Source organism: Quercus lobata, chromosome 5 (assembly GCF_001633185.2).
Source record: "Quercus lobata isolate SW786 chromosome 5, ValleyOak3.0 Primary Assembly, whole genome shotgun sequence".
Classification (NCBI taxonomy): Eukaryota; Viridiplantae; Streptophyta; class Magnoliopsida; order Fagales; family Fagaceae; genus Quercus; species Quercus lobata.
The window spans coordinates 56278120-56296239 of NC_044908.1; the positions used below are offsets into that span (position 1 = coordinate 56278120).

Below are 18120 nucleotides of genomic sequence, written 5' to 3' on the forward strand. Positions count from 1 at the left end.
ATGTTCCTTATAATCGTTTAAATAGTTTATATTGATGTGTGATTTAGTACACGTCTATGCAAGACATACTTTATACATTCCAAATCCAATCCACAAAAAATAAAATCATAATAAGGTATTTTTAGGTGTTTTAATTTCCACTATTCCTTTTATAAATATAAATAAAAGATTAAGCTATAAACGATTCAAATTTTAATAGATAATAGATATTAGATACCACATAGTCCACACCTAGATATACTATATAAGAATAGCCTATTTGATAGTATCTATGCTTATTTTTATAAATTTGAAAATACTAAGGACTTTATAGAAACCCTCCTTTTTTTGGGGAGGGAAAATTAAAGGGATGCAATAATTTTTTTTAGCCTTCAAGAATTTTTTTAGAGAGTCATGGTTTTGGGTTTTTTTTTTTTTTTTTTGGTAACAACTTTTGATGTATCTAATTGTGAATGACTACTTATTAATTTCACATATAACCCCCATTTTTTTCTCCACCATCTCGCAATATGATACATAGAATTGTGGTATTAAGATTTTCTTTTAAAAAAAATATTATAGGATTTTAATTTTTCTGTTTCTCAAAAAAAAAAAAATCTTTTTTTTTTTTTTTTTAACTTTAAAAATAAAAGAGTGGGAACATAAAAAGGTTAAAACTCGCTTGTATTTGGGGGGAATTTGCAGAGTAATGGTGTGAGAGGGTTGTATGTAGTAGGTTAGGCAACGTTGGAAAGATTTAAGAAAACTAGTATCTCGAGTTTTAGAAACTCGAGATCCAATTAAAAAACGAGTTTTAGAAACTTGCTTTGCACTTGCTGTGAATTGCTGAGTGGGTTTGAAGTGCCACATAAATCTCGAGTCTATAAGACTCAAGTTCTAAAAAACCAAAACTGAGTCTTACAAACTTGATTTTTGTCGGACTTGAAGAAACACAAAACCTGAAGAACGTAGCAAGAACAGAGACGAAGAGACCTGAAGAATGCAGCGATCTGACGGCGAAGAATGCAGCAAGAACAGAGCAACAACAGAGATGAAGAGACCTGAAGAACGCAACGATCTGACGACGAAGAACAGGAACCCACGAAAGAACAGGATGAAGAAGAACACGACGGAGCTTCGCCGACGCTACCTCTGTCACTCCTGGGACGGAAGAACACGATGAAGAAGAACACAACAGAGCTTCGCCGCCACTGCCTCCGTCGTTCCTAATTTGGGATTTCTGATTTGTTGTTCAGATTTGTTGTCCCTTCGTGTTTCTTCTGATTTGTTGGTTATTCCTTTGTGTTCCTGAGTGTTTCTCGTGTTTATGTTCTAGTGTTTTTTTGTTCTGATGTTCTTCATGTTTCTGTTTTGGGGTGTGAAATCTCTTTATGGACACAGGAAATCGAGTTTTAAAAACTTGAGTTCTACGTGTACTTTTCCTCCATCTCAGATACTACCACATACAAATCGAGACTTAAAAACTCGAGTTTTACATTAGAACTCGAGTTTTAGACACTTAAGATGCTAGTTTTCAATCTTCTTTTGCAACATGACAACTACCTAAATATTTTTAATATTTATTGTTATTTGGAAAAAAAATTCCCTGTATTTGTATATGACCGGTCCGAAAGATCAAAATCCACCACCACCAGTGAGCCATGAACCAGTTCCTCAACTCCAACAGACTTAAAAAACCTTCACACAGATCCCCTCTCCTCTATCTCTCTCTCTCTCCTCTTCTTCCTCTCCTACTATTCCCTCAGTACCCCCAATTACCACATCTCACCCTCTACAGAAACCCAATTCCCCCAATGCCCCATTTCCCAATTAGCCCAAAAATTCCTCTGGTACGCGCCCCACAGTGGGTTCAGCAACCAGGTTTCCGAGTTCAAGAACACTATCTTAATGGCCGCCATTCTCAACCGGACCTTGATTGTTCCTCCGGTTCTCGATCACCACGCTGTTGCTCTCGAAAGCTGCCCCAAGTTTCGGGTTTCCGATCCGAATAAAATTCGGGTTGATGTTTGGAACCGTGTGGTTGTGCTCCTCAGGACTGGCAGGTGACTCACTTTGATCAGATTAGAATGTGGGTTCTATTGGGTTTCTTTTGATTTTCATGTTTGTGGCATACAAAAAAATGTTGCTTCTGTTCAACTTTTTTGTTTGGTTGGTGAGAGAATGAAAGTCGAAACTGTCTCCATCACTAGGACAATGGTCTTATTAGGCTTAGTGGAATAGAGGTTTTTGTTCTTTAAAATCTAAGTAAAAGTTACCAACTTGAGTCTAAACTTGGTTTTAACCGTGTATTTTGAAAAACTAGAATTTGGGTCTATTTGGCATTCCCTTTTGCTATCAAGTTTCATCTTTGGTATCTATTATTGGATGGCTTCCTATTTTTATTATCATTTTGTAAATTATAGCTTTATATGAACCTCTTGTGGGGTGAAAGATTTCGATTGTTTCAATGAATCAAATGAGCAGTCGTCTTTGTTTGATAGCCTAAAGCAATGTGGATCTCTATTATCTGGGCTAAATGGTAATGTTGATAAATGTGTACATGCAGTAGGTGAAGATTGTAGGACTACATTTTGGACTTACCAAATTGGTGAAAAGGATGGGGTATTAGATTCATTCCAACCTGATGAACAGCTCAAGAGGAAGAAGAAAATTTCATATGTTAGGAGACGAAGAGATGTATATCAGACTCTTGGACCCAGTTCTGCAGCTGAATCAGCCACTCTGCTGGCATTTGGAAGTCTTTTCACCTCTCCATATAGAGGTTCAGAGCTGTACATCGATATTCATGAAGCTCCAAGAGATCAGCGGATACAGTCTTTGATTAAAAAGATTGAATTTCTTCATTTTCTCCCCGACATTTTGAGTGCAGGAAAGGAGTTTGCTGATAAGAACATAAATGCCCATTTTCTTTGTGCACAGCTCAGATTGTTAGATGGGCAGTTCAAGAATCATTGAAAAGCTACTTTTCTGAGTTTAAAACAGAAAGTAGAATCTTTGGGACAGAGTCCACTCCCTATTCATATTTTTGTGATGACTGATCTTCCTGAAGGTAATTGGAGTGGAAGTTACTTGGGGGATTTGGCTAGAGATTCACATCATTTTAAGCTGCATTTTCTGAGAGAAGAAGATGAGTTAGTGATAAAAACATCCAAAAAAGTTGTGGCTGCTAAGCATAGCCTGAGGTTTGCATTTGTTCCAGAGAGCATGGGTGGACTAAAAAAACATTGCCCTTCTGAGAGATTACCTGATGTACTTCTATTCATAGAGGAAGCTGTTTGCAGCTGCGCTTCACTTGGTTTTGTTGGGACTGCGGGGTCTACTATTGCAGAGAGTGTAGAGCTTATGAGAAAATTTGGCACATGTGCAAGCCAAAGTCTGACTGCATTGTGACAAGTGGCTTGGTATGATAAAAAGTAAAAACTAAACTCATTGAAGGTGGTATTAGTTTATGAGAAGAAATTTCTATGGTTAAGGGTTGTAGAAGTATGCTTTACAAGCCTTCCACTTGAATAGTCTTGCAGTAAAAGATGATGGGAGCAGCAGTCTTCGGATATTTTTTATGCTTTCTTGCGATTCTTGTGATCCAGCCAGCATTTCATCCAAATCTTCTGTTTGTTGAAGGCACAGAAAACTATTAAGGAAGAAATTTCCTCATGTCAGGATTCAACTCCACTGAGGTTGCAGTTTATTGAAGGTCAATGTAAATATCTTACAGTCTCAAGGAGAAGAAAGAGGATACTTCTCAGATTTGACATGTGATCTGCTCTCTCCCTTTTGATCTCCATCCACTCAGAACAGTTAGATCAGTTCCGATTAAAGTTCATTGTTGATCTCTTTTTTCCTCTTCCAGTACATGGCTGTCTATTTGATTAAAGCATGGAAAGGATGTGATCTGTTGCTTCTTCCAAATTCTTACTCAATGGGTTGACCTTTAGATCAACCTCTCTCTCTCTTGGCCTGGTACGGCAATTGGCGTTAATATCTGTCTTACTGTTTACCAATTACTTAACCACTCATTTGGAGCAGTTGTGGCTATAAATTATGCGAGCTCTTATAGGTGTTTATTGTCATCTTGATCTCACATCACTCCAAATTCTTTTTATTTCCTTTCGGTTTCACTTTCTAATTCCTTGGCACCTCTTAGTGTTTATAACAGAGATATCCAGGATTCAAATCTCTTATCCCCCATTGTTGTAACTATCGAATTATTAAAAAAAAAAAAAAGAATAAAAATTCAATATATATATAGTAATTGCCGTGTTGTCGTAGTGTTGTGTTCTTATTCATGTCCATATCTGTGGTTCTTAGGCTATGACCTCTTGAGATGCTTTTAATCTTATCTCTGTGTGTTGGTTGTACTGTACTTGCCCTGTTTGTCTATAAAATGACTAGTTATTGGTTCTACAGGTGTTCCATGGACTGAAGACAAACATAGGATGTTTTTACTTGGACTACAGAAGCTTGGCAAAGGTGATTGGCATGGAATAGCTCGCAATTATGTTATATCAAGGACACCTACTCAAGTGGCCAGCCATGCTCAAAAATATTTCATCAGGCAAACCAATATATATTGGAGAAAGAGACGTTCCAGCCTGTTTGATATTATAGCAGATGAAGTTAGTTCCTTTCTTTCCATCTGATGTTATAAACCAACATACTGTATTCACATGCATACATTGACTCACTAAACATGAAAGGGGAGACAAAAAAGCTGCATGAAGCTTCTATAGACCTGTAGATAACATTGTCTGGTATGCACTCACTGTCATTTGTTACTGGCATATAAATTTTGGTTGGTTTTTCGAACCTTCATGCATCAGTAACAGAGAACTAAGGTGGCACAGCAAGGCGTATTACATGGATGGGCCAGTTTTTAAATGGTTTTTGTCCTGGAAGTGAGGATATACCCTTTTCCCCTGGTTATTAAAATGATCTTTTACTGGCTTTGTGCAAACAATATGTGTGTACCTTTATTTTGTTATAGGATTATTTAGTTGTTAAAGCTTGTCAAACTCTTCCGATTCTCAGGTCCAATTCAACTCCATTCTTTGTGTGATTGTGCTATTTGACTGTCTTTAGAGACAACTATTGCCTTTTCCTTATGATGCACACTTGAACAAAATCTTTATAAGTTGAAGTTTTTTTTTTTTTTTTTTTATAAATAAAAAATTTTAAAAAATATATCTTTATAAACTCCCTTCTAGGTATCTGATATAATTGCTATTAATATGTCTGCAGTCAGCCGACACGCCGATGGTTCCTCATGACTTCTTATCTGTCAACGACTCACAGGCTGAAACACAGAGCAATCCTCCATTGCCTGCTCATCCTGCCCTGGACGAAGAATGTGAATCGATGGAATCTATCAACTCCAGTGATGGAGATCCTATTCCTCCGAAGACAGAGAGCTCACAACCTTGCTTCCCAGTGGTATATCCTGCTTATATCTCTCCATACTTCCCCTTTCCTTTGCCATATTGGTCAAGATACAACACTCCAGAGGCAACTAAGAAGGAGGAGACACATGAGGTTCTCAAGCCAACTGCAGTACATTCGAAGAGCCCGATCAATGTTGATGAGCTGGTTGGCATGTTGAAACTGAGCTTAGGAGAATCTATTGGTCATGCTGGTCCATCCTCTCTTTCACTAAAGCTGCTTGAAGGATCTTCTAGGCAGTCTGCCCTTCATGCAAATCCAGCCTCTGGAAGTTCAAACATCAATTCAAGTAGCAGCCCAATCCATGCAGTTTGATGGACAGCATTTCTGAGCTCAAGATCATAGGTTAGCTTGATGATGGATGAGCTTTACAGTTTACTGTTAATACAGGACTGATAATGTGCAGTTTGGTTTGGTTTAGTTTTGGACTAATAAGGTTGTTTTTAATTAAATTAATTAACTAAATTCAGCTCTTAGCTTGTAGTTCACAGCTTCTTAGTGTATCCACCATTAGAGACATTGTTCGAGTCCTTGAATTCTGTGTCTTATATTATTTGTTTTGAGTGGTTGAGAAAGAGAGAGAAAAGAGAGAGATGATAGGCGATCTAGGTCAGCCACTGTCGATTTGAGTAAGAGAGAGAGAAGATGAGACGATAGGTGATCTGGGTCAGCCACTACCAATCTGAGAGAGAGAGAGAAGATGAGATAATAGGCGATCTGGGTCAGCCACTACCATTCTGGGTTTTTGGGTCTTCAACCATGGGATTCAGCCATGGGTCTTCAGCCATGGATTTAGAGAGGATGATAGGCCATGGGTTTTCAGTTATGAGATGGATCCGCCATGATTGGAAATGGGGTCAAAATGCTTGAAATAGTTAGTGGTCAAAATGCTTCAAAACCTCCCATTTGTTTTGAGTGGTTGAATCTCCATTGTTCACATTTTCAGCACCCTTTATAGTAGATACAGGTTGTCCATCCACCAAGCCACGCTTGCAGACGCACTGACCAGAAATCTTCCTCCGGATCTATGTCTATGGATCATATTTCACTATGATGACCACTAACTATTTGCATACAGTGCAGGGTTTCAAGATCCCACACTCTCAAGAACTTGTCTTCGCAGTTTGTCACTTGCCAACTGATACTAGAGAATAGAGATATGCACCATTTAGGACCTTTAGGTTAAGGCAGAATATTTAGTGCAAACTCTAACCCGATTCACAAATTTTGGAGCACAACCCACTGCAAAAAGACACATTAGGATGAAATTCCAATTGATTGAATCATAAGCCTTCCTCAATTCTGCCCAAGTTATTTCTAGAGTAAGCTATATCATGAGCCCAACCAGGTAAGAGTTTTCCCAACAACTCCTTAGCATTATGTTCTCTAACTTTGGTTCCGACAACAACCACAAGGGCATACAAAACTGGTTTCTAAATTTTTGAAGAAAATTATAGCAATCAAGAAAATCTAAGAAAGGAAATAATACAATGATTCGCACAATAATTAAATTTCAAGACACTCAGTTTCGATATTCTAGACTGAAATTAAGAGTATATACCATGTCGCCACCCGGTTCAAAGAGAGTTTCCGGTTGCAAGCTCAAAAGCTATGCAAGCAAAGGACCATAGATCAGCTGCAGTAGAATACTTACACCCTAAGATCACCTCTGGACACCTATATTCTCTTTGCTGAATCACATTATCGCACTCTTCGCCCGCCCCACAAGCTTTCCCAAATTCGATTAACCTGCACTGGCTGTCAGATGAGTTTTCAGTAAGCAATAGTATATTTTGTGGTTTCAAGTCGGTGTGTATAATTGAGAGTTGTTGCAAGTAATCCAATCCCACTAAGACATCATGACAGATTTGCCTCACTCTAAGAATGGGTATACCAGTATACCACTACCATTTTTGCTGCAGCTATTTCTGATAAGAGTCGAAAGATCTTGCCCCATAGACTCAAAAACAATACAAACATGCTCCTCATGTATAAAAGCATCCAACAACTTCACCACGCATTTTTCATCTTTTTTGTCACCCTCAGCAATCCGTTTCAAGATTGTTATCTCCCTCTTCGCCGCCTTTGTGTACTTTTCACCACTCTTTTGCTCTTTGATTTTCACTTCTCGCTTCTCCTATTTGCAAATGCCACCCAATCGTTACATTAAATCACAAAACATCAACAACTAACAACAACAACAACAACAAAAAATAGCAAGAAAAGGAGAGAGAGGTTACTTAGTTTTGGGTGTCTCGGGCGAGCCACAGTGTGTAGGACCTACTCGTGCCGATGAGAACATTCTTCACGACAAGGTAATGCCGGTTTAAAGTATCATTAATTCGCACTGATTCTTCCTCCTCTCCCTCCCTCTTTCTCTTCTTCTCACTCATCATTTCAAGCGTATTGGGGTTTTAGATGAATTGTGGAACAAGCTTTACCTTTAACTTTTAACTTTTAGCTTTTAACTTTTACAGGTAAATGTATTTTTTTTCCTTTTTAAAAAAAATATTTTTTTCAAAGTACAAGTATACTTTAATACACTTTCAATAAAAGCTAAATAAACTCTTTTTGAACAAACACAAAGTTTGGATCTAATTTTTTACTACTCAATTTCATTTCAAATAATCATTTTTTTAATCTCATATTATGCAAATAAGTTGTAAGAAATTAATTTTTCCCAAAACGGACACTTTACCCTCTCCCGCCAACAAAAAATAAAGACTGAAGTGCAAATTGCACTTGTAAAAGTCTTAAAATTTATTTTAGTCCCTAAATTTTACTTTTTCACCCTTAAACTTTGTAAAGATATTTCTTAATTGTTTAGAGACAAAAATATGGATTAACATAAAAAATTTCAATAATTTAAAGACAAAAACAAACTTTTGGTAAAGTTTAAATACAGAAAGTAAAATATTTTCAATAGTTTAAGAACAAAAAAACAAACTTTTGAATAGTTTGGGGGCAAAAAAGGAACTTTCTAAAGTTTAGAGAAGAAAACATTTTTTTTAGTAAAGTTTAGAAACCGAAATAGTATTTTACTTATTTTAGAATTTTAATTTGGTCTCCTAATGTTAGGGTTTGTTTCAATTTACAATCCTTCATTTCATATCTTTCCATTAAGAGTAGTTTTAAAAATATTACAAATTTTGCTACACTTAACAAGTTTTTTATTATTATTTTATTTGGTTGAAAAGAAAGTTTTTTTTTTTTTAGGAACATTATCTTCTTTTGATTTTATTTGGTTGAAAAGAAATATGTGCCAATGAAAAAATAAAAGTAGTTTTAGCAAATTTACTATTATGCCTTTATTAATTGAGTTATATTTTCTTGAAGTACAAATAAATAATACTTTCCTTAATTATATAAGGAAAAAAAATACTTTTAAGTAAATTAGTAAATATTAACATCTGAGCATATGCTCACTGTAAATTGATTTTTATGGTTGTGTGTGCAATTTCTTTGTGGCTCATTTGTAAATAAGAAATAAACCAAGATTAGTATAGATAAGAGAAAATACGTGTTATGTTTAAGAGGACAGTAGAAAGGAAAATATTTTTTGTAGAGTCAAGTGATGAGCTTCTTCTTTTCGATAATTCTAATGACAAACAAATTTCACAACCGATGAGGTGGTATATAATTTGTAGTGCCAAGTAATGAGCTTCTTCTTTTCAATAATTCTAGTGACATAAATAAATTTCACAACCAAATGAGGTGGTATATAATAATTAGTGTATTATAAAAAGGTAGAGTAAAATAATATTATAGTGTGTTGAAGGCCATTTGTGGCAGCCCAGGCAGACAGAAAGAAAACCCAATAATGAGGGCAACAAAGAATTGACAAAATAGATAGCAAAAACCCATTAGGCCCAAACAGTAGGAATAATGGATCACAAACCCAACAAATAAATAAATGGGTCTTGAAGAGGCAAGCGGGCTCAAAAAAGTTAGGAAAGAAAGAAATAGCATCCCATGGGCAATGTATGAGGTAGAAAAGTGAGAAAAGGCCACCGCAGGCCCAAGGCAATGCAAACTAAGAAAGTAAGGGGTTTATGGCAGGTCCATGAACCCCAAGGATAAGAATAAGGTTATTGGGCCGGAGAAACCCAATGAAGTTAGTAAAAAACCCATGGGAGTGTAGAATTAGCAAACGAGCTGAGGAAGTCCAAAGAAAGCAATCGGGTCGTGGATGCCCAAAGGAAAGCCCAAAGGGACATAGGAGCCCATGAGTAAAAGCAAAATAGTACCCATGACAGGCCACTGAGAAAAGGGATAAACGGCTGGCCCAAAAAGAAGTCCAGTAGGATTAAGTTATTACGGCAGGAATAACAGTTCAACGTTGCAGGAAATAAAGAAAATCAAGAGTGGGCCAAAGAAATGTAAGACCTATCATTATACAAAGCCCAGCTCTTGAATGGAGCAGGAAACCAAAGAAAAGCCCACATGAAGGGTCAGAAAACACAAACGGAGAGTCTCCAGATCACGGCAAATGCATGAGCAACAGGCAGACTCTTGGACATATCTGAAAGGGAAGCACGCGCAAGGCCTAGGCACCACCAGCCTGTACCGAGCCAATATAGGATGTGGTGGGGCCATGGGCCAGAGGTAAGAATTGAATGGGGTATGGTTTGGTGGTGGGGAGAGGGGAAAAGATCTATTTTGCGGCTCCTACCCAAGCCCTTTTGGGAGGTACGTCCTACGTCCTGTTGGGATGATAGACCACCCAAAAGAGGCAAGTTTGAGGGGGAACCGTTGGGTGCATGCCTTGAGGGAAAGAGAAAAAAAGCATTTATACCGTGACAGGAAAGAAGTGCTACAGTATACTGAGGAACGAAACAAACCTGCCTCTGTCTGGCAAGGGTGAATGTCGCACAAACTTGGTGTTCGGCAAGTACGCCCAGACCAAACAAAAGCGGTTAAGGGGCAAAATGGTAAAACATTGTTCACGGCAAGCACTATAAAAGGGCCCTTGCCGTGCCCTGAAAAGGAGATAAAAAAACAGAGCATTTACAGAGTAGAAAGAAAAATAGAGTAAAAAGAAGAGAAAAAAGATAAGAAAGAAAACAGAGAAGAAAAGAGAGAAAATTAAGGAAGAATGAGAGATAATACACTGGGCATGCACCGGTAGATCGGTTTCCCTCTCTTCCCCTTCAAATCTTGCTCCCTTCCAAAACGTAAATAAGGACTCCTTTTTGGGCAATAATCATTCAGGTCCGACTCCCTCAAAGCCATTAATTCTCACGGCAAGATCTTTTTCCTAGGAGATTATTTGCATTGAGAAGAGGCGTTCTCCCCTCTTTGGCTTTATTTCGGCAGACTAAACTTAAAACTTGATTTATGCTCATTTGATTATTTCGTATTATTTTCTTTACTTTTTTTGTGATTGACATCATCATGACTGTAATCATGCTTTATAAGTAGGGATTACATAGCCATTTATTTAAATAATCAGAATACTCTGTTTTGGTTATTATTATTATATCTGCCTGCCGTAACTCGTCTACAATAGTTCTGCTTGCCGTAAGTTTACTCCTGGCAGACAAGGCATAAGTTTGTGCACAAACCGGCCCAAGTTGAGTTACAATTGGACCAGCCCTAACTCCCTTACTCAGAAACATTCGGACCCATTACCGCAGGAGGCAACCTAGCCCAACACACATACACAAAAAAAGGCCCCTACATAGTGTTTCTACTTTTTTTAAATTAAAAAAATAATGCTTTGATCAAAAAATGAATAATAATGAATAAAATAAAATAAATATAATTTGTGTGATGTGTGATTTTTTTATAAATTGAATTTTATTCATAATAAATAATATTTTCTTATTTAATGATTACCAACAAATTACTTTGTATATATTATGTAATAAGTGTATGAGAGTTAATTTATGTAAACTACTTTTCCATCTTTTAACTTTTCTTTTCGACTAAACAAATGAGTTTTCCATCTTCTTGACAAAATACATATGAGGGAAAATTAAAATATTTTTTATTCTTCTAATTTTCTAATCCTCCACCATTTTCCATCTCTCCAATCAAACAAAGTTTATTAGTTGCTGAATCGTGCACTAAATTTTTTTTTGGATAAAGTTCAGCTACAAACTTGGGTTGTAGCCTAGGACAAAAATTCCCACTAAAAATGAACATGACCTTATATTTAATTTGAAAATCTAATTGTTAAATTGAATGTTCTTTTATGTCCAAAACACACATGTTAAGTTTTGTGTCAATGAGATGTAATTTACCATTCAATCCATAAACTTATTTTTTATGCATAATTTTAAACTACAAAAATTTGAAATTTGAAAATTTTATTGATGACATAGCTATTGATTCTTTGGAAATTTTGGAAGAATTGAGGATATAAGAAGAAAATATTATCCAATGACGGATTTTTCAAAATTCACATTAAAATATATATATATATATATATATATATATATATATATATTTATATTGAGGGAAATTATAGCTTTAAGCTACAACCATATTTGTTGTCAAACTTTGTCTATTTTTTATGTACCCTTCTTGCCTTTTGTGTTGCGATGGGTTGCATGTGAGATGTAGCATGAATTTTTACGTGCAAGCGTCAGTATGTAAATAAAAAATGTAGTTATATAGAAATTACATTGAAACTGTCTTAATAACTACTAAGCGACAAACTTTGCCTCGAATAATTAACTACTTTATTAATTAATAAACGACATGATGAACAGTATGTCTAAGCCTGAGGCAGTGGCGAGGCAGCAAGAGCTACAGAAGGAACCAAGGCTTCTGCATCACAATAACCTCTTAGAATAGTGCCTTCCTTAGCTGTGCAACCAAGTGAAGTGAACATGGCAGGCCAGCAATGATGTATTATGATAGTAATGGCACGACAACAATCTGGGCCAATATTGGTTTGCCCATTAAGGAACAAAGTGACAATTTCATTGAGCAAGATTTAAGCTCCAATAGAGCATATTCCAACAAGGGATTATGTCTTCATTGGTTTCAAGCCTGGCTACAAGCCTGAGTCCAGGCTTAATGTACAAATCCCATATTGCAGTCACATTTGTCACTGCTAAGAGACATGCAAGGGACAGTAACATAAACACAATTTGGCTAGCCATTGGAAAATGATACGTGTGTATGTGTGTTAAGAGAGAGGGGGAGAGACTGAGAGATACGTAAAACTTGAGAAGTGGGTGGCTATATATAGAGCAAGTGATGAGGGAAAGCAAAGAACTGCCCGATGTTTAACCATTGTTATGATAATGGGGTTTTAATTGTGTTAATCAAAAAGGAGTTAATAGGAGATGATGGGTTTTTGTAACTTCCATTAATCAAATTTATAAAATTTTAGGAAGCTGAAAGTGCATCTAAGTTTTCTAGGAATTTATGTCTTAAGTGGTGGCCCATTTGTGCTAAGCAACTTCTTCTACCAGATATGTAGCCCTAACTTGTAACGCACATTTTTTCCTATTGCCCTTATTTTTATGGCTTTAGGAAGCATTATAGTTCATGGTTTCAAGAATTTATGGACTACAAAACCATTTAAATAAGCTAATTGGACATCATTGTAATGCTTGGCTTTTTCTTTTTTCTTTTTTTAAATGGAAAATTTGTTTTTGTTCATTAACACAACTTGCATCATTTTGATTACATATGTTGACATAATCTAATGTTTGCAATCTTTACCGATTGAAAGTTTAATTATTTGGTTAGAAGAGCCACTAAAATCATTGGATGCTATAGTCGATTCATATATCATTTATAATTGTTCACAATAAATTTGAGAATATGAAACACCAAAATTGTTTGACTCATTAATTGCAATTCTTTCCCCCATAAACGCTGCATTTAACACATTATATAGCCTATCCTGCAATTTTATTGAGAGAGAGTATGTGATGGGTCTTGCATTCTTGGTTGGAGAAGTGAAAGGGATAAAATAAAAAATTAAAAAAAAAAAAGGAATTGGCAATTTTGTATTTATGTTTCTTTCACTACAAGTAGGACCAGCACTAGGACCAGCACTTCTTCTCTCTCTTTTTTTTTTCTTTTTTTTTTCTTTTTTTTTTAATGGAAAATATTTTCTAACAAATAACTCGTTTTTTGGAAAAAAAAAAAATTTGTTCTTCAGAATACTGACTTTTCCTTTTTAATTCATTAATTGAAAGAGGTTGAATTTTGAATCATGAATGTTTCCATTTAAAACACTTCTCTCTCTCTCTTTTTTTTTTTTTTTTAATGGAAAATATTTTCTAACAAATAACTCGTTTTTTGGAAAAAAAAAAAAAAATTTGTTCTTCAGAATACTGACTTTTCCTTTTTAATTCATTAATTGAAAGAGGTTGAATTTTGAATCATGAATGTTTCCATTTAAAACACTAGGCAGTGTCAACTAATTGAGCTGTAAAGCGCTTGAAAGGAGATAAAATGGCAAATGATTAGAAGACATAAAATCTGCATTTCTTGAGGAGTCGTCTTTGTTTGATAGCCTAAAGCAATGTGGATCTCTACTATCTGGGCTAAATGGTAATGTTGATAAATGTGTACATGCAGTAGGTGAAGATTATAGGACTACAGTTTGGACTTTCCAAATTGGTGAAAAGGATGGGGTATTAGATTCATTCCAACCTGATGAACAGCTCAAGAGGAAGAAGAAAATTTCATATGTTAGGAGACGAAGAGATGTATATCAGACTCTTGGACCAAGTTCTGCAGCTGAATCAGCCACTCTGCTGGCATTTGGAAGTCTTTTCACCTCTCCATATAGAGGTTCAGAGCTGTACATCGATATTCATGAAACTCCAAGAGATCAGCGGATACAGTCTTTGATTAAAAAATTGAATTTCTTCATTTTCTCCCCGAAATTTTGAGTGCAGGAAAGGAGTTTGCTGATAAGAACATAAATGCCCATTTTCTTTGTGCACAGCTCAGATTGTTAGATGGGCAGTTCAAGAATCATTGGAAAGCTACTTTTCTGAGTTTAAAACAGAAAGTAGAATCTTTGGGACAGAGTCCACTCCCTATTCATATTTTTGTGATGACTGATCTTCCTGAAGGTAATTGTACTGGAAGTTACTCGGGGGATTTGGCTAGAGATTCAAATCATTTTAAGCTGCATTTTCTGAGAGAAGAAGATGAGTTAGTGATAAAAACATCCGAAAAAGTTGTGGCTGCTAAGCATAGCCTGAGGTTTGCATTTGTTCCAGAGAGCATGGGTGGACTAAAATAACATTTCCCTTCTGAGAGATTACCCGATGTACTTCTATTCATAGAGGAAGCTGTTTGCAGCCGCGCTTCACTTGGTGGTTGTTGGGACTGCAGGGTCTACTATTGCAGAGAGTGTAGAGCTCATGAGAAAATTTGGCACATGGGCAAGCCAACGTCTGACTGCATTGTGACAAGTGGCTTGGTATGATAAAAAGTAAAAACTAAACTCATTGAAGGTGGTATTAGTTTATGAGAAGAAACTTCTATGGTTAAGGGTTGTAGAAGTATGCTTTACAAGCCTTCCACTTGAATAGTCTTGCAGTAAAAGATGATGGGACCAGCAGTCTTCGGATATTTTTTATGTTTTCTTGCGATTCTTGTGATCCAGCCAGCATTTCATCCAAATCTTCTGTTTGTTGAAGGCACAGAAAACCGTTAAGGAAGAAATTTCCTCATGTCATGATTCAACTCCACTGAGGTTGTAGTTTATTAAAGGTCAATGTAAATATCTTACAGTCTCGAGGAGAAGAAAGAGGATACTTTCAGATTTGACATGTGATCTGCTCTCTCCCTTTTGATCTCCATCCACTCAGAACAGTTAGATCAGTTCCGATTAAAGTTCATTGTTGATCTCTTTTTTCCTCTTCCAGTACATGGCTGTCTATTCGATTAAAGCATGGAAAGGATGTGATCTGTTGCTTCTTCCAAATTCTTACTCAATGGGTTGACCTTTAGATCAACCTCTCTCTCTCTTGGCCTGGTACAGCAATCGGCGTTAATCGCTGTCTTACTGTTTACCAATTACTTAACCACTCATTTGGAGCAGTTGTGGCTATAAATTATGCAAGCTCTTATAGGTGTTTATTGTCATCTTGATCTCACATCACTCCAAATTCTTTTTATTTCCTTTCAGTTTCACTTTCTAATTCCTTGGCACCTCTTAGCGTTTATAACAGAGATATCCAGGGTTCAAATCTCTTCTCCCATTGTTGTAACTATCGAATTATTAAAAAAAAAAAAGAATAAAAATTTAATATATATATATATATATATATATAGTAATTGCCGTGTTGTCGCAGTGTTGTGTTCTTATTCATGTCCATATCTGTGGTTCTTAGGCTATGACCTCTTGAGATGCTTTTAATCTTAGCTCTGTGTGTTGGTTGTGCTGTACTTGCCCCGTTTGTCTATAAAATGACTAGTTATTGGTTCTGCAGGTGTTCCATGGACTGAAGACGAACATAGGATGTTTTTACTTGGACTACAGAAGCTTGGCAAAGGTGATTGGCGTGGAATAGCTCGCAATTATGTTATATCAAGGACACCTACTCAAGTGGCCAGCCATGCTCAAAAATATTTCATCAGGCAAACCAATGTATCTCGGAGAAAGAGACGTTCCAGCCTGTTTGATATTATAGCAGATGAAGTTAGTTCCTTTCTTTCCATCTGATGTTATAAACTAATATACTGTATCCACATGCATACATTGACTCACTAAACATGAGAAGAAAGGATTTAGCTCCCTGTTTCGTCACCTTCTACACACGATTGTTATGTGTGGAAACCAGGCGTAGAAGGGTTTTTTTTTGGTGTGGCTCCAACGTTTGCCAAAAGTCCTAGAATTACCAAACTTTGCTGTCTCTCTCTCTCTCTGTGTGAAAAAACAAAAGCGAATTGAAGGCAAATCCACCTTACTGATATTATTGATTTTGATTTATTATTTTAATGAAATTCATACACAAGTTTTTTGTTGGGTCAGTTTTTTTCTTTGTTCTGTTTATTTTGTTCTAATTTTATTAATTAGTTAACAAAATCATAGGGGAATAGATCTGGGGCTTGTTTGAGAGCACCCCATTTGGTTAAAAGCGATGAATATGCAAGTGTTTGAGAGCTTTTTGTTACCACTGTAAAGATGAGACTGAAAAAAACAGCATAGGCTATGTATGTAATCTTAGTGGGGATTTTGCATATTGAAGAACGTTGATTTTCCTAATGCACTCTAAGAATTATCTTTTTAGTCTTTTTTATTTTGTGTTTGAACTGGGTATGTATTGGTTTAACTGCTTGTGCATAGATAGAACTGCGATCACCGGCAAGGGAGAGATTGGAGAGGACCTGGCAATTGGAGTAGAATAGGGTCGGCGTGGTTTAGGGCGGTTCTTTTTTATTTATTCTTGCATTTTTCTGTTCTGAGGGGTAATACAAATCAATGTCCAATTTTTTATGCGTTTCTCTCTCAGATACCAAAGGTAAATACAGGTCAAGATAAACATCTAGAATTTGATGATTTTAAGTTCTGTATGAAATAGCTACTTCTGAAGAAATTTATTTTCTTGTTCCTATTCTTCGTAGTTATTAAAACAAAGTATCTTTCTATGGAGGAGTTAGGTATGCTTTCTGTCTTAATTTATTTAATAGAAAAGTTTTAGAATTCATCGAAGGTGTTGCCCAAAATAAGAGAAATTCCATAAGAAAGATTAAATGAAAAAATTTACGACCGAAATCTAGAGTTTAAATGATACAAAAGTCCCAGAATGAAGAAAGGGAGATACTTTCTTGACAATGTTGACCACTCGTAAAGGGGTCTAAGCAATAGAGACAGCAATTTGATCACTAAAAACCCCCTGCCACTAGAGCATCTTGTTCTTGCCAAAAGGGAACAACATGCCAAATCTTGCTCTATGATGCTGCCAAAGTATTTCCTACATGCCAACAACTGTACTACCTATGCCAAATCAAGGGTCTACTTCTCACCAAATGTTGATAGGGATACTAGAGAATCACTATGTGACATCCTTGGATTTGCATCCACTCCGAATCTTGGAAAATATCTAGGGATCCCTATTAAACACTCAGGCGCTTCCTCCCAAGACTATAATTTCATTTTGCATAGGGTTAAGCAAAAGCTTGCGGGTTGGAAGGCGAATTTGTTGTCTTTGGCTGGCCGAGCTGTGCTCATTCAATCTTCCTTAGCAACTATTCCATCCTATGTGATGCAATGTGCTCATTTACCGGGGAAAATTCTTGATGGTTTAGATCGGGTTAATCGGAATTTCTTGTGGGGTTCCTCAGAGACAATCAAGAAGATCCATTGGATTGGATGGCAAAAGGTGACAAGAACTAAGGATGAAGGTGGTCTTGGGCTTCAAACGGCAAAGGGAAGGAATATTGCTCTTCTTGCAAAACTGAATTGGCGATTAAACACTGAAAAAGATGCCCCTTGGGCTAAAGTTTTAAGAGCCAAGTATGGCAATAGCAGAAGGGTAAATGCTCCTAATGTTGATAGGCTTCCTTGCTCTCGTGTGTGGGCAGCCATTAAAAAAGGTAGGGAGGTTTTCACCAAAGGAAGTATGTGGATGGTGGGAAGGGATAGTAAGCTGAATTTTTGGTATGGTAATTGGACAAAGATGGGTCCGCTCCGGCAGCTCATTCAAGGCCCCCTTCCTAGAGAAGCTCCCAATTGGGAAGTGAAGGATGTAATCA

General features: G+C 36.5%; 1 protein-coding gene, 1 long non-coding RNA gene and 1 pseudogene across 6 annotated transcripts; all 3 read left to right on the forward strand.

Moving 5' to 3' along the window:
* The first annotated feature begins 1903 nt into the window (after positions 1-1903).
* On the forward strand, positions 1904-5905 carry LOC115993008 (transcription factor KUA1-like). 5 transcript variants are annotated; one of them, XM_031117275.1, is made up of 4 exons: positions 1950-2068; positions 2546-3960; positions 4408-4616; positions 5239-5905. In XM_031117275.1, the coding sequence occupies exons 3-4, from the start codon at positions 4437-4439 to the stop codon at positions 5749-5751; spliced, it is 693 nt and encodes a 230-aa protein (XP_030973135.1). In that variant the 5' UTR covers positions 1950-2068; positions 2546-3960; positions 4408-4436; the 3' UTR covers positions 5752-5905. The 5 variants fall into 5 exon arrangements, with proteins under 5 accessions (XP_030973132.1, XP_030973135.1, XP_030973133.1 ...); XM_031117274.1 differs by having other exon boundaries at positions 1954-2042; XM_031117276.1 differs by having other exon boundaries at positions 1986-2042; positions 2549-3960.
* A 4147-nt stretch (positions 5906-10052) lies between these two features.
* Positions 10053-14828, forward strand: LOC115990742 (annotated as a pseudogene).
* A 361-nt stretch (positions 14829-15189) lies between these two features.
* Positions 15190-16037, forward strand: LOC115993143. The gene is made up of 2 exons (XR_004092784.1): positions 15190-15397; positions 15855-16037. It is a non-coding gene; the product is annotated as an uncharacterized LOC115993143 (long non-coding RNA).
* Positions 16038-18120: the final 2083 nt, after the last annotated feature.

Bases quoted from the DNA above. Each gene is read 5' to 3' on its own strand.
- LOC115993008 (XM_031117272.1), top strand. From the start codon at position 2,003: ATGTTTGGAACCGTGTGGTTGTGCTCCTCAGGACTGGCAG. The intron at 2,043-4,407 runs GTGACTCACTTT...TTGGTTCTACAG, and splicing joins GTGCTCCTCAGGACTGGCAG to GTGTTCCATGGACTGAAGAC. The intron at 4,617-5,238 runs GTTAGTTCCTTT...ATATGTCTGCAG, and splicing joins TTGATATTATAGCAGATGAA to TCAGCCGACACGCCGATGGT.